At 44.5% G+C, this 15,283-nt stretch overlaps 1 protein-coding gene across 3 annotated transcripts in view; it reads right to left on the reverse strand.

Annotated features, from left to right (window-relative positions):
- SART3 (spliceosome associated factor 3, U4/U6 recycling protein) overlaps positions 1-15,283 on the reverse strand; it is a 36,835-nt gene that overhangs the window by 9,324 nt on the left and 12,228 nt on the right. The window contains exons 4-12 of one of the 3 annotated variants that reach the window (XM_047827050.1): positions 13,374-13,558; positions 12,105-12,156; positions 10,736-10,860; positions 6,821-6,976; positions 5,966-6,104; positions 5,373-5,480; positions 4,397-4,474; positions 4,214-4,272; positions 2,929-3,038 (exon numbers count right to left, since the gene is read on the reverse strand). In XM_047827050.1, the coding sequence (XP_047683006.1) occupies positions 2,929-3,038; positions 4,214-4,272; positions 4,397-4,474; positions 5,373-5,480; positions 5,966-6,104; positions 6,821-6,976; positions 10,736-10,860; positions 12,105-12,156; positions 13,374-13,558 (1,012 nt within the window). Of the gene's footprint in view, positions 1-2,928; positions 3,039-4,213; positions 4,273-4,396; positions 4,475-5,372; positions 5,481-5,965; positions 6,105-6,820; positions 6,977-10,735; positions 10,861-12,104; positions 12,211-13,373; positions 13,559-15,283 lie in introns of all 3 variants that reach the window. The other 2 variants (XM_047827049.1, XM_047827051.1) reach the window with 2 other exon arrangements.

Consider the following 15,283-nt stretch of genomic DNA (forward strand, 5'->3'; position numbering starts at 1 on the left):
CGATGGTGCAAAAGCTACGATGGCCCTTAGCACAAATCAAGGCAGCACAGTTTTCACATCCTGTGGGACAAAAGGAGATGTGCACACATAAAGTGCCTTTTCTGCACACCCGAGTATGACGGTTGTCCCAAAGAAGAGATCCTTTTGTTTAGGGGGCAAGCTGAACTAGTCTGTTTTCTCATGAAACAACATTTTTTACTTGAGAAAAGAGCTGAGCGACAAAACCTATGGTTATGTAGACCTAAGAATCCGGCAGACGTTTCTGAAAATTAATGAAGTGGGTTCGTCACTTCAAGGAAAACCACGAACTGTATCTGTTGCCATGTTAACAGCGCAACTTTTGAGTGAAAATCCCGATTTAGGAAAATCTGTATCTGCCACTTTGAGGCTGACAGGTTCCACCTTAAGAGACTTTTCTAAGATCACCGCGGACATGAACAAAACGATACCTTTTAAAATACCGTATTATGAAATGTGTCGATACTGCATGACTCAGTAATTGAGTAGTTTCCACATGAACAATGCAGGTCACAGAACCATGCATATTTGGTAAAAGGTCCATTCAAAGTACAAAACAGACCAATAGATATTAGCAGAAGAGTCTCAGAAATTTAATGATACGGTTTCAGGTGCCACATCGCAACTATTAAGAAACTACTTGCTGGGGCGCCTGGGTGGCTCGGTCGGCTAAGCATCTGACTTCGGCTCAGGTCATGATCTCAAAACTCATGAGTTTGAGCCCCGCATCAGGCTCTCTGCTGTTAGTGTGGAGCCCGCTTCAGTTCCTGTCTCCCTCTCTCTCTGCCCCTTCCCCAGCTCGTGCTTTTTCTCTGTCTCAAAAATAAATAAAAACATCTAAATAAACTTTTTAAAGAAAATACTACTTGCCGAATCTTGCTCTAGTATGAAAGAATATCCATACTTACCTGAAAAGCTTATTAAAATACCCCTTCTCTCTTCTAGCCTCCTATCTGCGTGAAGCCAAATTTTCTTCATATTCTTCAATGCAAATTCACAATACAGCAAACGCAAAATCCAGCAATCTTCTAACCCAAACCAATGATACTCGCAAAAATACAAAACCATGCCACTTTTCTAAGTTATTTCGGGGTTTGGAAATTAATCATTTTCCATAAATGATATATCCTTTACGGTAAACATAATGAATTTATTATTGTGACAATAAAATTATGTTTCAATCTTTCACTTTCTAATACAGTGATATTGATACTTAGGAAGATGTATCAATGTTTCTAATGTGGTCCATTAAATACACAGAACTCACATAAACAAAAGCTGTTCAGGGTTCTCAAACTTCAAGAGTGTAAGGGATCCTGACCAAAAAATCTGAGAACTGCTGGTCTAGAGGAATATTCAACAAGCTTTTTTTTTTTTTTTAAATGGTTAGTTATTTTTAGATAGTACATGTGTGCATAGGGGACAGCCAGAGAGGGGGGGGGGGGGAGGGGGAGAGGGGGAGAGGGGGAGAGGGGGAGAGAGGGAGAGAGGGAGAGAGGGAGAGAGGGAGAGAGGGAGAGAGGGAGAGGGGGAGAGGGGGAGAGAGGGAGAGAGGGAGAGGGGGAGAGGGGGAGAGAGGGAGAGAGGGACAGAATATCCCAAGCAGGCTCCATGCGGTCAGTGCACAGCCTGATACGGGGCCCAATCCCACGAACCGTGAGGACTTGAACTAAAATCAAGAGTCAGATGCTTAACCCACTGAGCCACCCAGGCGCTGCTCATAAGCTTTAATAGTAGTCACATCTCTGGGGATGAGATGGGAAGAAACTTTCACTTTCTACCACACAGTTTTGTAAGTGTCTGTTTTAATTTGAGTACATGTTGTTTTTTAAATTGGGGTAAAATCCAAAATACTCAAAAAAAACATATAGACAAATATATGTATTAACACACAATGTTCAAGACACAATGAAATAGAAAAGCTGGTCATATTTTTTACATCTTCCCCCCATGATAAATATCATTGGTCACATCTTATTTATTTAAAATAGCTTCAGAGATTTATAATGTACGCTATCATTCCATTTTCTATTACAGAGCACCTGGGTGGCTCAGTCACTTAAGCATTCAACTCTTGATTTAGGCTCAGGCCATGATCTCACAGTCATGGGATCGAGCCCCACATGGGGGTCTGCACTGGGCGTGGAACCTGCTTTAGATTCTTCCCTCTCCCTGTGCCCCTCCCTAACTCGTGCATGCGCTTCCTCAAAAAAATAAAATAAAAATAATTTTTTTTACTGTTTATTTATTTTTGAGAGAGAGAGAGAGAGAGAGAGAGAAAGAGACAGACTGTGAGAAGGGGAGGGGCCGAGAGAGAGGGAGACACAGAATCCGAAGCAGGCGCCAGGCTCTGAGCCGTCAGCACACGGAGCTCAAACCCACAAACCGTGAGATCATGACCTAAGCCAAAGTCTGGCGCTTAACCGACTCAGCCACCCAGGTGCCCCTAAAATAAAAATAATTTTTAAAAAATTTAAATCTAAAAAAATCTCAAAGAACATACCCAAACTATTAGCTAACAAGGGTTATGTCCTCTGGGTCTGTCGCTACAGAAAATTTGGGGTTTTTTTCTCTTCGTTTTTTAATAGTTTCTACTCTTACATCCAAAGCAAATATAAAAAATAGTTCCCCCCAAAAGTCACATAAAACATTCATCTCCAAAAATCAAAACAAACCAAAATAACAAACAGAAAGAAACGCACAGCTGTAAGACAAGCCCAAGCATAAAACAGTAGGTTCGGTTCCCTAGCCTCGCCCATTATACACACAGCCCCCAACAAAAGAGAGGCTAATTGGGGTGGGGGGGACCAGCCTGAGGTAAGGAGCAGGCCCAAGCTGGCAGGAGTCAGCCGGGAGGGAAGACGGGTTACCCCTGACAAGCACCACCAAAAGCACCCCCAGATCAGTTACCTTTCCAGGTTGTAATATTCAAGCCACATGTTGGCATACTTGGCGTTCCCTTTGGTCATGATGCTGTCCCAGAGTTCCCGAGCTTTCTGCATGTTATTGCACAGTCGAGCCTGAAACGCATTAATGGGCTCCATTAGGAAAGATTCAAACCTTACCGACGTTGGCACCCATAACAAAACACACCTCAAACAGACATGCTTTAAAAACCCCCCACTAACTGTGCATGTGACGTAACTCCCTGGACATTCCCAGCCACCTTCCACGGCGACGGGCTCGGCTCAACCACTCCAGCCTCTCCAAGGGGACAAGCCTCTAGCTGCCTGCCTAACCTATTTGAGAGCAAAGAGCAGGAGCCCACAGGTACTTACGACAGAACTAGCTGGACAATTGTGTTTTATTTTTATCAAGCTGAACTACGAGTGTTTAATCTGAGGCAATGTGGAGAAAGAAAGACTGCTCTAGGAGGAGGCCCCCTGCTGTGCCACTTGGGCAAGTGAACCTCTCTGTGAACCTGACAGACATCCGTTTCTTTGACCTGACCCCTCTCAGAAAATAAAATGTGCTTCGAATTTCACAATTCTGGAAGTGCCTGGGGGGCTCAGTCGGTTAAGCGTCCGACTGCGGCTCAGGTGATGATCTCGCGGTTCGTGGGTTCGAGCCCCCGCATCGGGCTCTGTGCTGACAGCTTGGAGCCTGGAGCCCGCTTCAGACTCTGTGTCTCCCTCTCTCTCTCTGCCCCTCCCCCGCTCTCTCCCTCTCTTTCTCTCTCTCAAAAATAAACATAATAAATATATATTAAAAAAAAAAAAAAAAAGAATTTCACAGTTCTGTGAGCTGATCAAGGGCGGGTTCCGTATCTTCTTGATTCGGGGTCCTTGGCCCAACAATAACACTCAATTCACTGTGTCCCCTAATTATCCATCAAACTCCTGTCTCCTACACGAGATGAAAGCCTTAGGAGCAAGAGGCAGGTCTATCTCCCCAGCACACAGTGAAACACCTGGCGAACAGTCCACACCCGGTACAGCCTGACGAACAAGGCACTGAGGGACGGAGGCAAGAGGTGCAGAGTGATGGGCGTTCCAATGTCCGCCGCATAGCTCCTTAACTGCGTGCCAGTGTTTTCTCTGAGGTATGAGTGAATGTGCACCGAGCTAGATATGTAACAGAGATCCTTACAGACCCTGGACCATCACCTAAGATTCGGACTCAACTTTAGCCACATTAACGACACATGCGTCCTTCAAAGCGGGCTGGAACCGACAGGCGTGTAGGAAACATTTACCTCAATCCGAGCCCAGTTCTGCATGATCATGCAGCTTGGATCTCCGCTCTCATTGAAACCTGTAAGAACAGAGTTAGTCAAAATCAGAAATCAATTTAGAGACCCAGAGCCTCTGATTGAGAAGGCGCATCCACCAAGAACAGGAGACGAGCGGAAAAGGGAACAGGTCGAAGCCACACTTACGCTCCTCCACCTCCTGCTTCAGATACTCCAAGGCGCGAGTGAACGCAGACCTCAGCTCTTCCAGCTCTTTACTGGAGTCTGTCAGAAATTGCAAAAGAGGTTTGGCTTCGTGAAGCCACGTACCATGTCTTTTTTATTTTTTAAATCCCACAGTGCAACTCCTGGGAGCCTGTTGTGCATCTGGCATCAGCTCCTGCCCTCATCACATAGCTGGGGAGAAAGGCTACAACAGCACCCATCACGGACAGCACCACAAAGGTGAGCACAGGGTGCCGTGTGTGGGACCACAGCAGAGGGGGTCTTGCCCAGCTGGGAGAATGGCTGAAGGCCACCTGCATGAGGGCAAGTCAGGGGTTTCTGATGCTTTTTTTTTTTTTTTTTGAGGAGAAAAGGGAAGAAGGCAGGGGATCCTACAGAGATTCAAAGATTTAAAAGACATACAGGAGTCCTACCTAAAGAACTATTTAGGATCTATAGAAGGGAGAGAGGAGAGAAATGAGACGAAAGAGGCTGGCAGGAGCCAGAATAAGAGAAGGACCTTAACTCTCTTCCTTTACAATTCACAGCAGGACTTGTTAGAAGATTTAAATAGCAGGGGCGCCTGGGTGGCGCAGTCGGTTAAGCGTCCGACTTCAGCCAGGTCACGATCTCGCGGTCCGTGAGTTCGAGCCCCGCGTCGGGCTCTGGGCTGATGGCTCAGAGCCTGGAGCCTGTTTCCGATTCTGTGTCTCCCTCTCTCTCTGCCCCTCCCCCGTTCATGCTCTGTCTCTCTCTGTCCCAAAAATAAATAAACGTTGAAAAAAAAAAAAAAGAAGAAGAAGATTTAAATAGCCAAAATTTCTGGGGGCAAACAGTTACCAGTGGCTGGTCTACATCATCTGCCTAATCATGATGTATCTGGGCAACCTGGGACATCTCAGCAGAAGGTATGTTGAGAAAAAAGTCAAAACCGAATCTGACACACGAATTTAAATACCTTGTTTGAAATCAACCCTTCTCCTCAGGTAATCAAGGTACGCCTGCCAAATTTCCACATAATCAGTGGCCTGAATGAAGCCGGCACTCAAAGCTTTCTCGAAGGTCGCTGGAATTGAAGAAAAAGCCAGGATTTGTTACCAATTCAAAAAGAAGCTAATATAAGTTCTCAAGATTGTTACAAAAACCTCTACTGACTATCAGATACTGTATGACTTAAAACAATAATGATAGGATACAACAAAGTGAAGTGAGCTAGAGAGACATGTTCAAAAGAAAAGCTACTACAGGATTTGGACCGTGTTCTAAAAGGGGTAAATTCCACACGATGTCCCACACTAAGAGAATTCCAGGCCAAGTCAGACTGGAGAGAAGACCCAACTTCTTGGAAAATCACAAAGAATGTCAGCATTCTTTGGCTCTGAGAAGACAAAAGCACAACCAAGTTATCTCCCACTTAGGGCCTTTTTTGTCACTAATACCCAATATCCCAAACTCAACACCCAGGGAAAGGCTGACCTAATGACTCTGTGACAGCTATCTTTCTGGCTTGGAACAGAAAGTTTAAGAGTCTTCCCACAAAAGCATTCGCACCAGAAATCACTTGATGGTCAACTCCGTGTCTTTCCATGGCCAAGAGGTAACGGCTCCACAGGGCAACTGTCCAGGGGCAGTTTCTAACGGCACGATTATGCACAGATAAAACCAAATCCTTTACTTTCAGCTGCCGATCCTACGATGAAGAAGTTCACGGTGAGGAGATAAAATGCTACTGTTACAGGCTTCACCATCCACGAGACCTTTCCAGCACGACCAGCTGACAAAAGAAATTTCCTTAGAAATTCTCGTGACTGGTCTCTTCGACAAAAAAATCGCAAAGGGGAATTGAGGAGAGGGGAGACCAGAGATGAAAACAGCTTTAAGGGATATCAGCCTAGCCGCGTGGATGGACCCGGTTTGCACCCTGACTCAAATCTTTTATACGCACATACTGACGTACTCGCCAGTGAAATGTGACTTCTGGACCTGCTTCACATGGAAGGGGGAAGAAGGTAAGCACACAGATGGAACTAGACTAGTGCCGTGAGTTAACCGTTGAAGCTGGGTGACGGCACGCCAGGTTCCGCCTTTCCTCATCTATGTGCCAGGTGTACATTTTCTCCAGAATACAAAGTGAAAAGAAAAACATTGGTGTCGCAAAGCCCTCAACAGGAAAACCGTGCCCATTTTTCCCACAGTTAGCGTGATCAGTCTGATAGGACTTGAAACAGCAGAACCTCACGGGTTGGCCAACAGGGCGAAAGGAAGAGGAGGGAAAGGGGAGAGCGCAGAGAGCGCAGAGAGGAGCAGCACACGGCTGACTCCCAGCGCCCTGGCTGAGTTCCTTCGCATAGACTCTCAATCGGTAAAAAGGAAACGAAGTTATTAGAACAAATCAGGTCGTCTTACTAGGTACTGACTGTAGCGGATCCACAAATCTGGGACAAGGCAGTTCTCGACCAGGGCGCGCTCGAAGATCAACTGGACGCGAGCAGGGTCGCCGATTTTCATCTCAAAATCGATGTACGCCTGATATTCAGCCAGTCTGGGTGCCTCTGCTTGCAACTAGGGAAGGCGGGGGAAGCACAATGAGGTCGAAATGAGCTACTCGAGACCGGGAGGAAGCACAACACATCTTCATATTAAATCCTGGCAAGACTGGCTACGTCAATCAGAATCACCAATCCCCACCCCGGGTACCTCTGCAATCTGACCGGCAGTGAGGGTCCGGGGTGCCTCTCCACAGCAACAGTTACAAAGACTCCATCAACCCTTTCCCGGACCCATCCCTAGGCCACAGGATTTCTGATGAGAGCATCCACCAGAAACCAAATGAATGAGAAACACCTTTGCCAATGACCACGGCTAGCCATCGCTCCAAAACGGAAGTCCCTTCCTTGGCCTACTGAGCGAGTGAGGGCAACCACATTGGAGCACTTCGGTGCCGTGTGGTACTTCAGGTTTCTCATCCCACATATCAGCTCCCGCCGGGACGCAGGCACAGGCAGAAAAGGGAAGACACGAGGCCGAATGCTGACTGCTCCAAAGACCAACAGTCCAAATTCTTTTCAGACAAAAACCTTATTCAACTTTGCTTTTCAGCCGCCCTCTGCTGAAGATCCTAACATCAAACTGGATGAGGATTTCACTAATGACGCTTTGAGAAATACAACCACCTCCAATCATTTACACGTGAAAAAGGGAGACAGAGCACACTCGGGCCAGCAGGAGAGCACGCACGCTCTGAACATAGAAAGATGATGTTGTAGAGGGCCTCGGTTTCTAGTTGTAATGACAAACTAGTTGCCCAGGCAGACTGCCACTGAAAACAACTTAAAATTGCCGGATTAAATATGAAAAACGTCTTGAAAAACATCAGCAAACCGGCAAAGAAACAAGAAATACTAAGAACGAAATCTAAGTGAAGGTTAAGCCTTTGCTGGTGTAAGATCTATAAAGGATGTGATCTTCACAATGAAGTGTCAGTATTACCGCCTCTCACATTCGAGGCGACCGATACACAAGGCGGCTGAGAACGCAGTCTGAGAGCTAGTACCTGGCAGAGCTAACATTCAAACTCGAGGTAGCCTGGCTCTCAAAGTCTCTGTCCTTACTATGCCACAAGATACCAAAAACAGAGCCAAGAAGCCCAACTAACCCCCAAAAGGATAAATACAAAGATATCCACCCCTGGACCTCCTGTAATGAAATCACAGGACATCAAACAAAACCAAAGAGATCTTAAAATGGGCCGGAGAAAAAACAAGGATTGGCATCAAAGAAGCCGACTTCTTAACAGCCAACGACAGAAGCAAGACAGGAGACGTAACTGTCAGTCGAGAATTCTACATCCCGAGAAATGAACTTTCAAGGAGACCAAAGTGAAAGACCTTTTCAAATTAAAACTGAGACCGTCTGTCACCAGCAAATATCCAGTGCAGGAGACTCTCAAAGGGTGTATCTGAAGCAAAAAAAAAAAAAAAAAAAAAAAAAAAAAAAAAAAAAGATTCCAGATGAAAGCTCTAGGATGCAAGACGGGAAAAAGAACAAAGAAAAATGGGAAATGCACATAAGTGAATGCAGACAGGGTGGGGCTGTAAAATGCAAGATTAACAAGGATGCCTCTCAGGTTAAACAAAAAGACAAGAAATACAAGAAAACAAGAGTGTAAGTCTGAGACATGGTAAATGAAGCTGAAAGTATTCTAAGGCCAAGAAAGGTTGAAAAACACCACTTACAGACAATCTTATGGTCAACAAAACAAAAACCAAATACTATGGTCAACACAGAAAATCCAAAAGAATCAATAAATCATTGGTAAGAATTTATAAAGAAAACAGACAAAAATTAATATAGAAAACAAAAATAAATTTGAACAATTTTACAGAAAGACACAGCCTAAATAGCAAAGACCTATAAACCACGTTCATAGGTCGGAAGACTCAAAATTTTAAAGATGTATATTCTTCCCCAAATTGATCTACAGAGAAAATGTAATTCCAACAAAAAAAATTCAACAGCTTTTTAAATAAAATTTGAAAAGCTGATTCTATTCAACAGAAGCAGTAAGAACTAAAACAGGGGTGCTTGTGTGGCTCTATCAGTTAAGCGTCCAACTCTTGATTTTGGCTCAGGTCATGATCTCACAGTTTGTGGGTTTGAGCCCCGCATCGGGTTTTGTGCTGGCAGTGTGCAGCCTGCTTGGGATTCTCTCTCTCTCCCTCTGTCTTTGCCCCTCCCCTGCTCGCACGCTCTGTCTCTCTCTCTCTCAAAATAAACAAATAAACTTAATAAATAAATAACATTTATTTTTAAAAAAAAAGGGACTAAAGAAAGACAAAACACTCTTGAAGAGGAACAACATGGGTGGGATTCATGTCACCTACGAGCAAAATTTATAAAACTATCAGTATTATGATAGTATAAAATAAACCAGTGGGGCAGAATAGAAAGCCCAGAAACAGATACACAAACGGAGAGCTAATCTATGACAGATGTGGGCCGGCACATCAACGAGGGAAAGATGGAATTATCAAAATTGGTGCTGGAAAACTGGTCTCATATGGAAAAATGAAACTGGACCCCATCTCATGCTATATGCAAAAATCAATTCCATACGAAGATCTAAACATGAAACACACAACTATAGACTTTCAGAAGAAAACAGAGATAAGAACAGCCATGAGCTTGGAACATGGAGAGATTTCTTAAGCGTAACAAAAGCGCAAACTGTAAGACAAAGAATGACAAATCCAATTAGAGTGAAATTAAGAACCAGTCATCGAAAGATGCCATTAAACACCTTGAAAAGACAAATCACAAACTTGGGGGAAGTTTTTGCGATACATACAACCAAAAGTAAGGATTAAGATCTGAGGTTCCGCCGAATTAATTAAAAAAAAAAACACAAATGAAAGGGAAATGAGTCACAGACTTCAACAGGTACCTCACAAAAAAGGAAACCTGAATGCCAACAGATGTGAAAAAATGCTCAACTTTAGTAGTAACCAGGGAAATGCGAATTAAAGCTACACCTCAGATCCATCAGAATGGGTAAAATTTGAGTATGTCGATATTCAAGGCTGGTGAGGGCGACGAGAACCCCGAGTTCGCTGAGAACCCCCCGCTAGGAGCGTCAGCCGATGACGCGGAAAACAGTCCCGCAGGACGGGACGATCCAGCAATTCCATTCCTAGGTGCACGCTCTGGAGGAACTCTCCTCACACGTGTACCAAGAGATACATCCAAGAACGGTCGGAAACATGCTGCTCCTCCTAGCAAAACACGGGAAAGCGACCCAACTACCTAGGAACACGAGTCAACAAATCGAGGCACACACATACACAACTCGATAGCCGTGGAAACAAATGGACTATACTTATCAACACGGGTACAACCCAAAAACATGGTCGATGAAAGAAAATACACAGCATGATCCCATTATATAAAAGCTCAAAAAACAAGCAAAATGAAACAATACGTTAATCAAAGGTATGTTCGTAGATTGTAAAACTATAAAGAAAAGCGAGGGAATGATTATCACAAAAGTCAGGAAAGTGATTACCTCTCGGGAGAGGGAAGAGGAAGCAATCGGAGAGGGGCACATAGGAGACTTCTAAGGTACTGGCAATGTTCTATTTCTTAACCTGGGTGGTGGGTACATGGACGTTCACTTTATTATTAGGATGTAAACTGCACGTACACATTTATACACTCTACACATTTCACAACAAAACAGATTTTAAAGATACCGCTTTATTTGCAACTATCGATCAGGGTAAAGTTTGCAGGGACGCGTTTACCGTAAAAGAGGCCAACACTTACCAGCGCTTCTTCATAGGGTTTGTATTTCTCCAGCTGCTGCAGTGCTTTGTTATAGTTCTGAATTACCGACTCCGGTATTGGGTCTTCTGACCATTCTTCATACTCTGCAAATGTTGCCTCCATATCTATTGAAAGATGGATTCAGCCCCGTAGGTCTTGCCATGGGTTTTATCAACCCAACCAGAGATGAAACCATGAGACTCGGATGTTGCTAGCCCCTCCCACATCAGCGGCCACAACAGCTGTTAGGATCGGATCTTCCACTGGGCCCGGACTTGACCTTAAGATTCTGTCTCAAGGCAATTCCCCAAGCAGCCCTACCAACTAACTAAGCAGTTAATGAAATAATAACAACACTCACCCACTGCTTCCTATGATCTAATACTCTCCATCCACTAACTCATTTGATCCTCACAACTCTATGGAATAGGTTCTATCGTGATCCCCATTTTGCAGATGAGGAAACGCAAGCAGAGAGTTACATCAAATGGTAGAGCAAGGCCTTGAGCCAGGCAGTAAGGCTCCAGGTCATGTTCTACTCACTGGGCTGAGCCATGTCACAGTGGTACATGAAGGGACACCTACAAGCCACTGAGTTCTAGGCTTTTCTGCATATCGCCCAAGGATTCAACTGGAAAGCCAGCCATTTTATAAATCTGTCAAATAAACCGTGACGTGAAAAGAGAAATTATGCCTGGGCTCAAGTAGTTATCCAGAAGTGCCAGGGGTGTGCAACGCGTAACCAGGCCTAGGGAACAAATAAGATGGAAGCACCAAACTCTTCCCATGCCCAGAAAAATCCTCCAGGTGCCGCTCACACTCAATACCAGAGCTTCAAAGGCTTGGCTTACCAAAATATATTTACCCAAAAAGGAAAATCCTTACCAAACCCCCAAGAAATTCAGATGGGAACACTTCCAGTCAACAGTGCTCCTGAACCAAATCACATCCCTCCCCCCGCCCCTGGATGAATGATAGAAGCCTGTGGAAAAATCCCCATTCTGATACCGAAGAGATTACTCCTAAAGAGAAAATGTTCACAATGGAACCCTTACTCAATAAAGCTTCCCCAGAAAATATAGGGGGTCAGCTTCCCTACCCCTTATAGTGACCCCACCTCTCCACCAACAATGTCTTAACGTAGCAAACCGCGTCGGGAAGTCTGCTGCTGACCCTCAGAATCCTCTTGAGCATTAACAATTCAAGGTATATTTTTACCAATACACAGTGACACTGTCCAGTGAGAGCAAGAACACCAGCGACATTTGCCTCACAGGATGCTAGGAAAGGACTAATGACAGGACAGACCCCCAGGTATTTTAAAAACCATGGAGGAAGGGCCGGCTACTGACATGTCGGTTTCTCTTACCAAAGAGTGGGATCGCCAACTGTCGCCGGAAGAGACTGTGGACTTTCTCCAGCTGTGAATCAAAGGTTTGTTCCCGGTCAAAAGGGGAAAGGAAGCCAGCTATGGGCTAAAGAAGCAAATGTGTAGTAAATTACAAACTTTTTGGTTCTTCCTACTTCAAAAAATATTTCAACAAGTTTTTAGTTGAAAGTAAAAAACTGTATCTGACCTCTTAGGCATGAGGTATTGTGACAAACATTGCAAGGGATTCAAAAATAAACTGGTCTCTGCTACTAAGTGTTTAAGATGGAGTGAAAAGCAAAAAGGAATATAAGAAACGCATATACGGACTATATTCTATACAAATGACTACCACGGGGCCGAATGGAGATATCACAAAGGTATCACTGGTATCGAAGTCCCGTGGCTGGCTTTATTTAAGCTGGTTTTGGAGGCTGCGGTTTGTTATGAAGGGAGGAGATCGGGAAGGACTCCCGGGGGAGCTGGCACCTGGGGTGCATCTGCAGGCTCTCCGGACGTAGCAAGAGAAAAGGAACGGCGTGGGAACGGGGGACGGCAAGCGCCCGAGTGTCGAGGGGGGACTGCGGGAGCAGGGCCCACGCAGGGCTGGGTCAGCCAAAGGCGTCGGCCCTGATGCCTCAGTCGGGGTGAGCTAGAGGCACGCTGCAGGCTCTTCAATAGGGATGTCACCAAGAAGGGAGAGCGCCACTTTAGTAATGACCTAACTGCCGGCGGGCTCCGCTAACTGCCAACACTAACTGTGTGCATACACACACACAGGGGAGAGGGGACACTGGGAGGGGCTGTAAAATCCTGTAAATGAGAGTTTAAAAAATCTAATTATGATGAGGTCAAATCTCTTGCAGTTACTATTGGACACGACACATACACACATACATATATATATGTATGTGTACATGTGCACATATATACATGTTTGTATATATGTGTGTGTGTGTGTGTGTATGTGTGTGTATATATATATGTGTGTGTGTGTTTTAGAGTGACGTGGTTATTCTTGTGTATTCACCTGGAACCAGTAACTGAAATAGTAGTATTTTTAAACATCAGGAAAAAATCATAGGGTCATTTGCTTTTCAGTCCAACAAATCGTTCTTGCTATTCCACAAAGACTACCGATTTACTTCACTGCCCACCCACTAGGGGACTGGCAAAGACCATTTTGTTAGCGGTGTTCCTCCAAGACCACTTACAAAGAGCCCCGACTGTTCAAAGGCAAGCACTGGGCCCAGAGACGGGGGCACTCACCCGGGCAGCTTCCACAATCGCACTTTCAAACTCCCGGTAAGCCTCCCAGATGGCGAGTCCTTTGGTCATATGTAAGCCAACCGATGAGAGTGCCCTTTCAAACACAGAGCGGACTTTCTCAAGGCCACCTTTCTGCCCAATCCCACCGACTGAGTACTGGCCGTACTCGAGCCAAATGTTAGGACCTAAGAAGAAGTGTTCTAATCAGTTCAGGATATGAAATACCCAAATATCAAAACTTTTGTTCTGATGCATCGCAAAATAAACGTGCCCACCAAAACAGTACAAATTCATATAAAATGTTAACGGAACATCAACAAGCATCCCAACTTACATATAATGCTAATACTGCAGCTCAAAAAGAAGTGTATCTTAAACCATGTTCCTACCAGGTTTCGATGATCGAGTTGTACTTCATAAACAGAATATGCCAGGAGGTAATATGTAATACGACTGTGATTATCAAGCTTATTTATTAAAACCGAAGGAATCCACTAACAGAGTTTAACGAAAATAGTTACGAATCTGAGTCAACTTTCAGAAAGATTGCAAAGCCCAGAACTTTTTAACTTTTGAACACTGATTCCTTTTTAAACCTACTGTTGGAAGTGAAAGAACAAATTACAAGCACCAATCCTGTCACCAGAAGTCTGTATTTTAAGCCTCCAGGTGTAATGATGTTTACACAGCAACAACAGAGAAGACCTGGTGGCCCTGGGTTTTTTTCCCACTTTCTTTTTACACTTTTCATATACTCACCCCTGCTGCTTTTAAGAGCAGACTGATGAACTAAACTCTTCAGAAAGGCAGTGATTCTTATGGCACACATTTTGCCTACTAAGTCACTTTTCAAAGACCTGAAAATAATTTCACGGGCCTGTGCTAACCTTGTAAAATAAAAACACTTAAAAAATAAAGAAGCCTATATGAGAATTACTGCACTTTTTCCCAAGGCTTGCTTTTTCACTGAAACGGGTTTATTTCAAAGACCTTAGCCAAAGTTCGTCAGCTACTCTGTTTTAGTTCACCAGTACCGAGCTTCCATACGGGCTGCAAAAGAAAAAAGGAAAAGAGGGGCGCCCAGCTGACTCCATCAGAAGAGCATGTGACTCTTGATCCTGGGGTTATGAGTTTGAGCCCCACGTGGGGTGTAGAGATCACTTTAAAAAATAAAATCTTGGGGCGCCTGGGTGGCTCGGTCGGTTAAGCATCCGACTTCGGCTCAGGTCATGATCCCACGGTCCGTGGGTTCGAGCCCCGCGTCAGGCTCTGTGCTGACAGCTCAGAGCCTGGAGCCTGTTTCGGATTCTGTGTCTCCCTCTCTCTGTGACCCTCCCCCGTTCATGCTCTGTCTCTGTCTCAAAAATGAATAAACGTTAAAAAAAAAAAAATTAAAAAAATAAAATAAAATCTTAAAAAAAAAGAAAAACAAAGGAAAAGAGCAGCTCTTGGAGCAGAAACCCTTGGTGATGGTTGAGTCATGTCTACAGATGGTCTATGAAACAGCTCATCCTCTGAAGAGAAGGGAAGAGAAGGGAATTTTCAATGGATTACCTCACAACTCCTCCCAATATTTAAATAATCTAAAAAGGTGTAAAAATTATGAGTCGTATTTTAAACTCAGAAAACCCAAGGGTACAGGGTCCACAATAATTACGAGAAGCAAATAATGAGTCACTGGACTCCAGGTTCCAAAGCAGGGCATGAAGCCCCTGCACGAGGCCTTCTCCAAAGACCAAAGAACCCGATTTTCAAAATTATCAAAGAGCGAAAGGGCCACAGGCATACTCTGTTACTGGCGTGCTGAACGCCTCCCAGATGGTCTGAAATCGGGAGTACATGCACCTTCAAATGTGCAAAACACAATTAAAAACTAGGAAGCAGACCAAAGTGGCTTCATAGTGGTTTCT

The sequence above is a fragment of the Prionailurus viverrinus genome, chromosome D3, assembly GCF_022837055.1.
Source record: "Prionailurus viverrinus isolate Anna chromosome D3, UM_Priviv_1.0, whole genome shotgun sequence".
Lineage (NCBI taxonomy): Eukaryota > Metazoa > Chordata > Mammalia > Carnivora > Felidae > Prionailurus > Prionailurus viverrinus.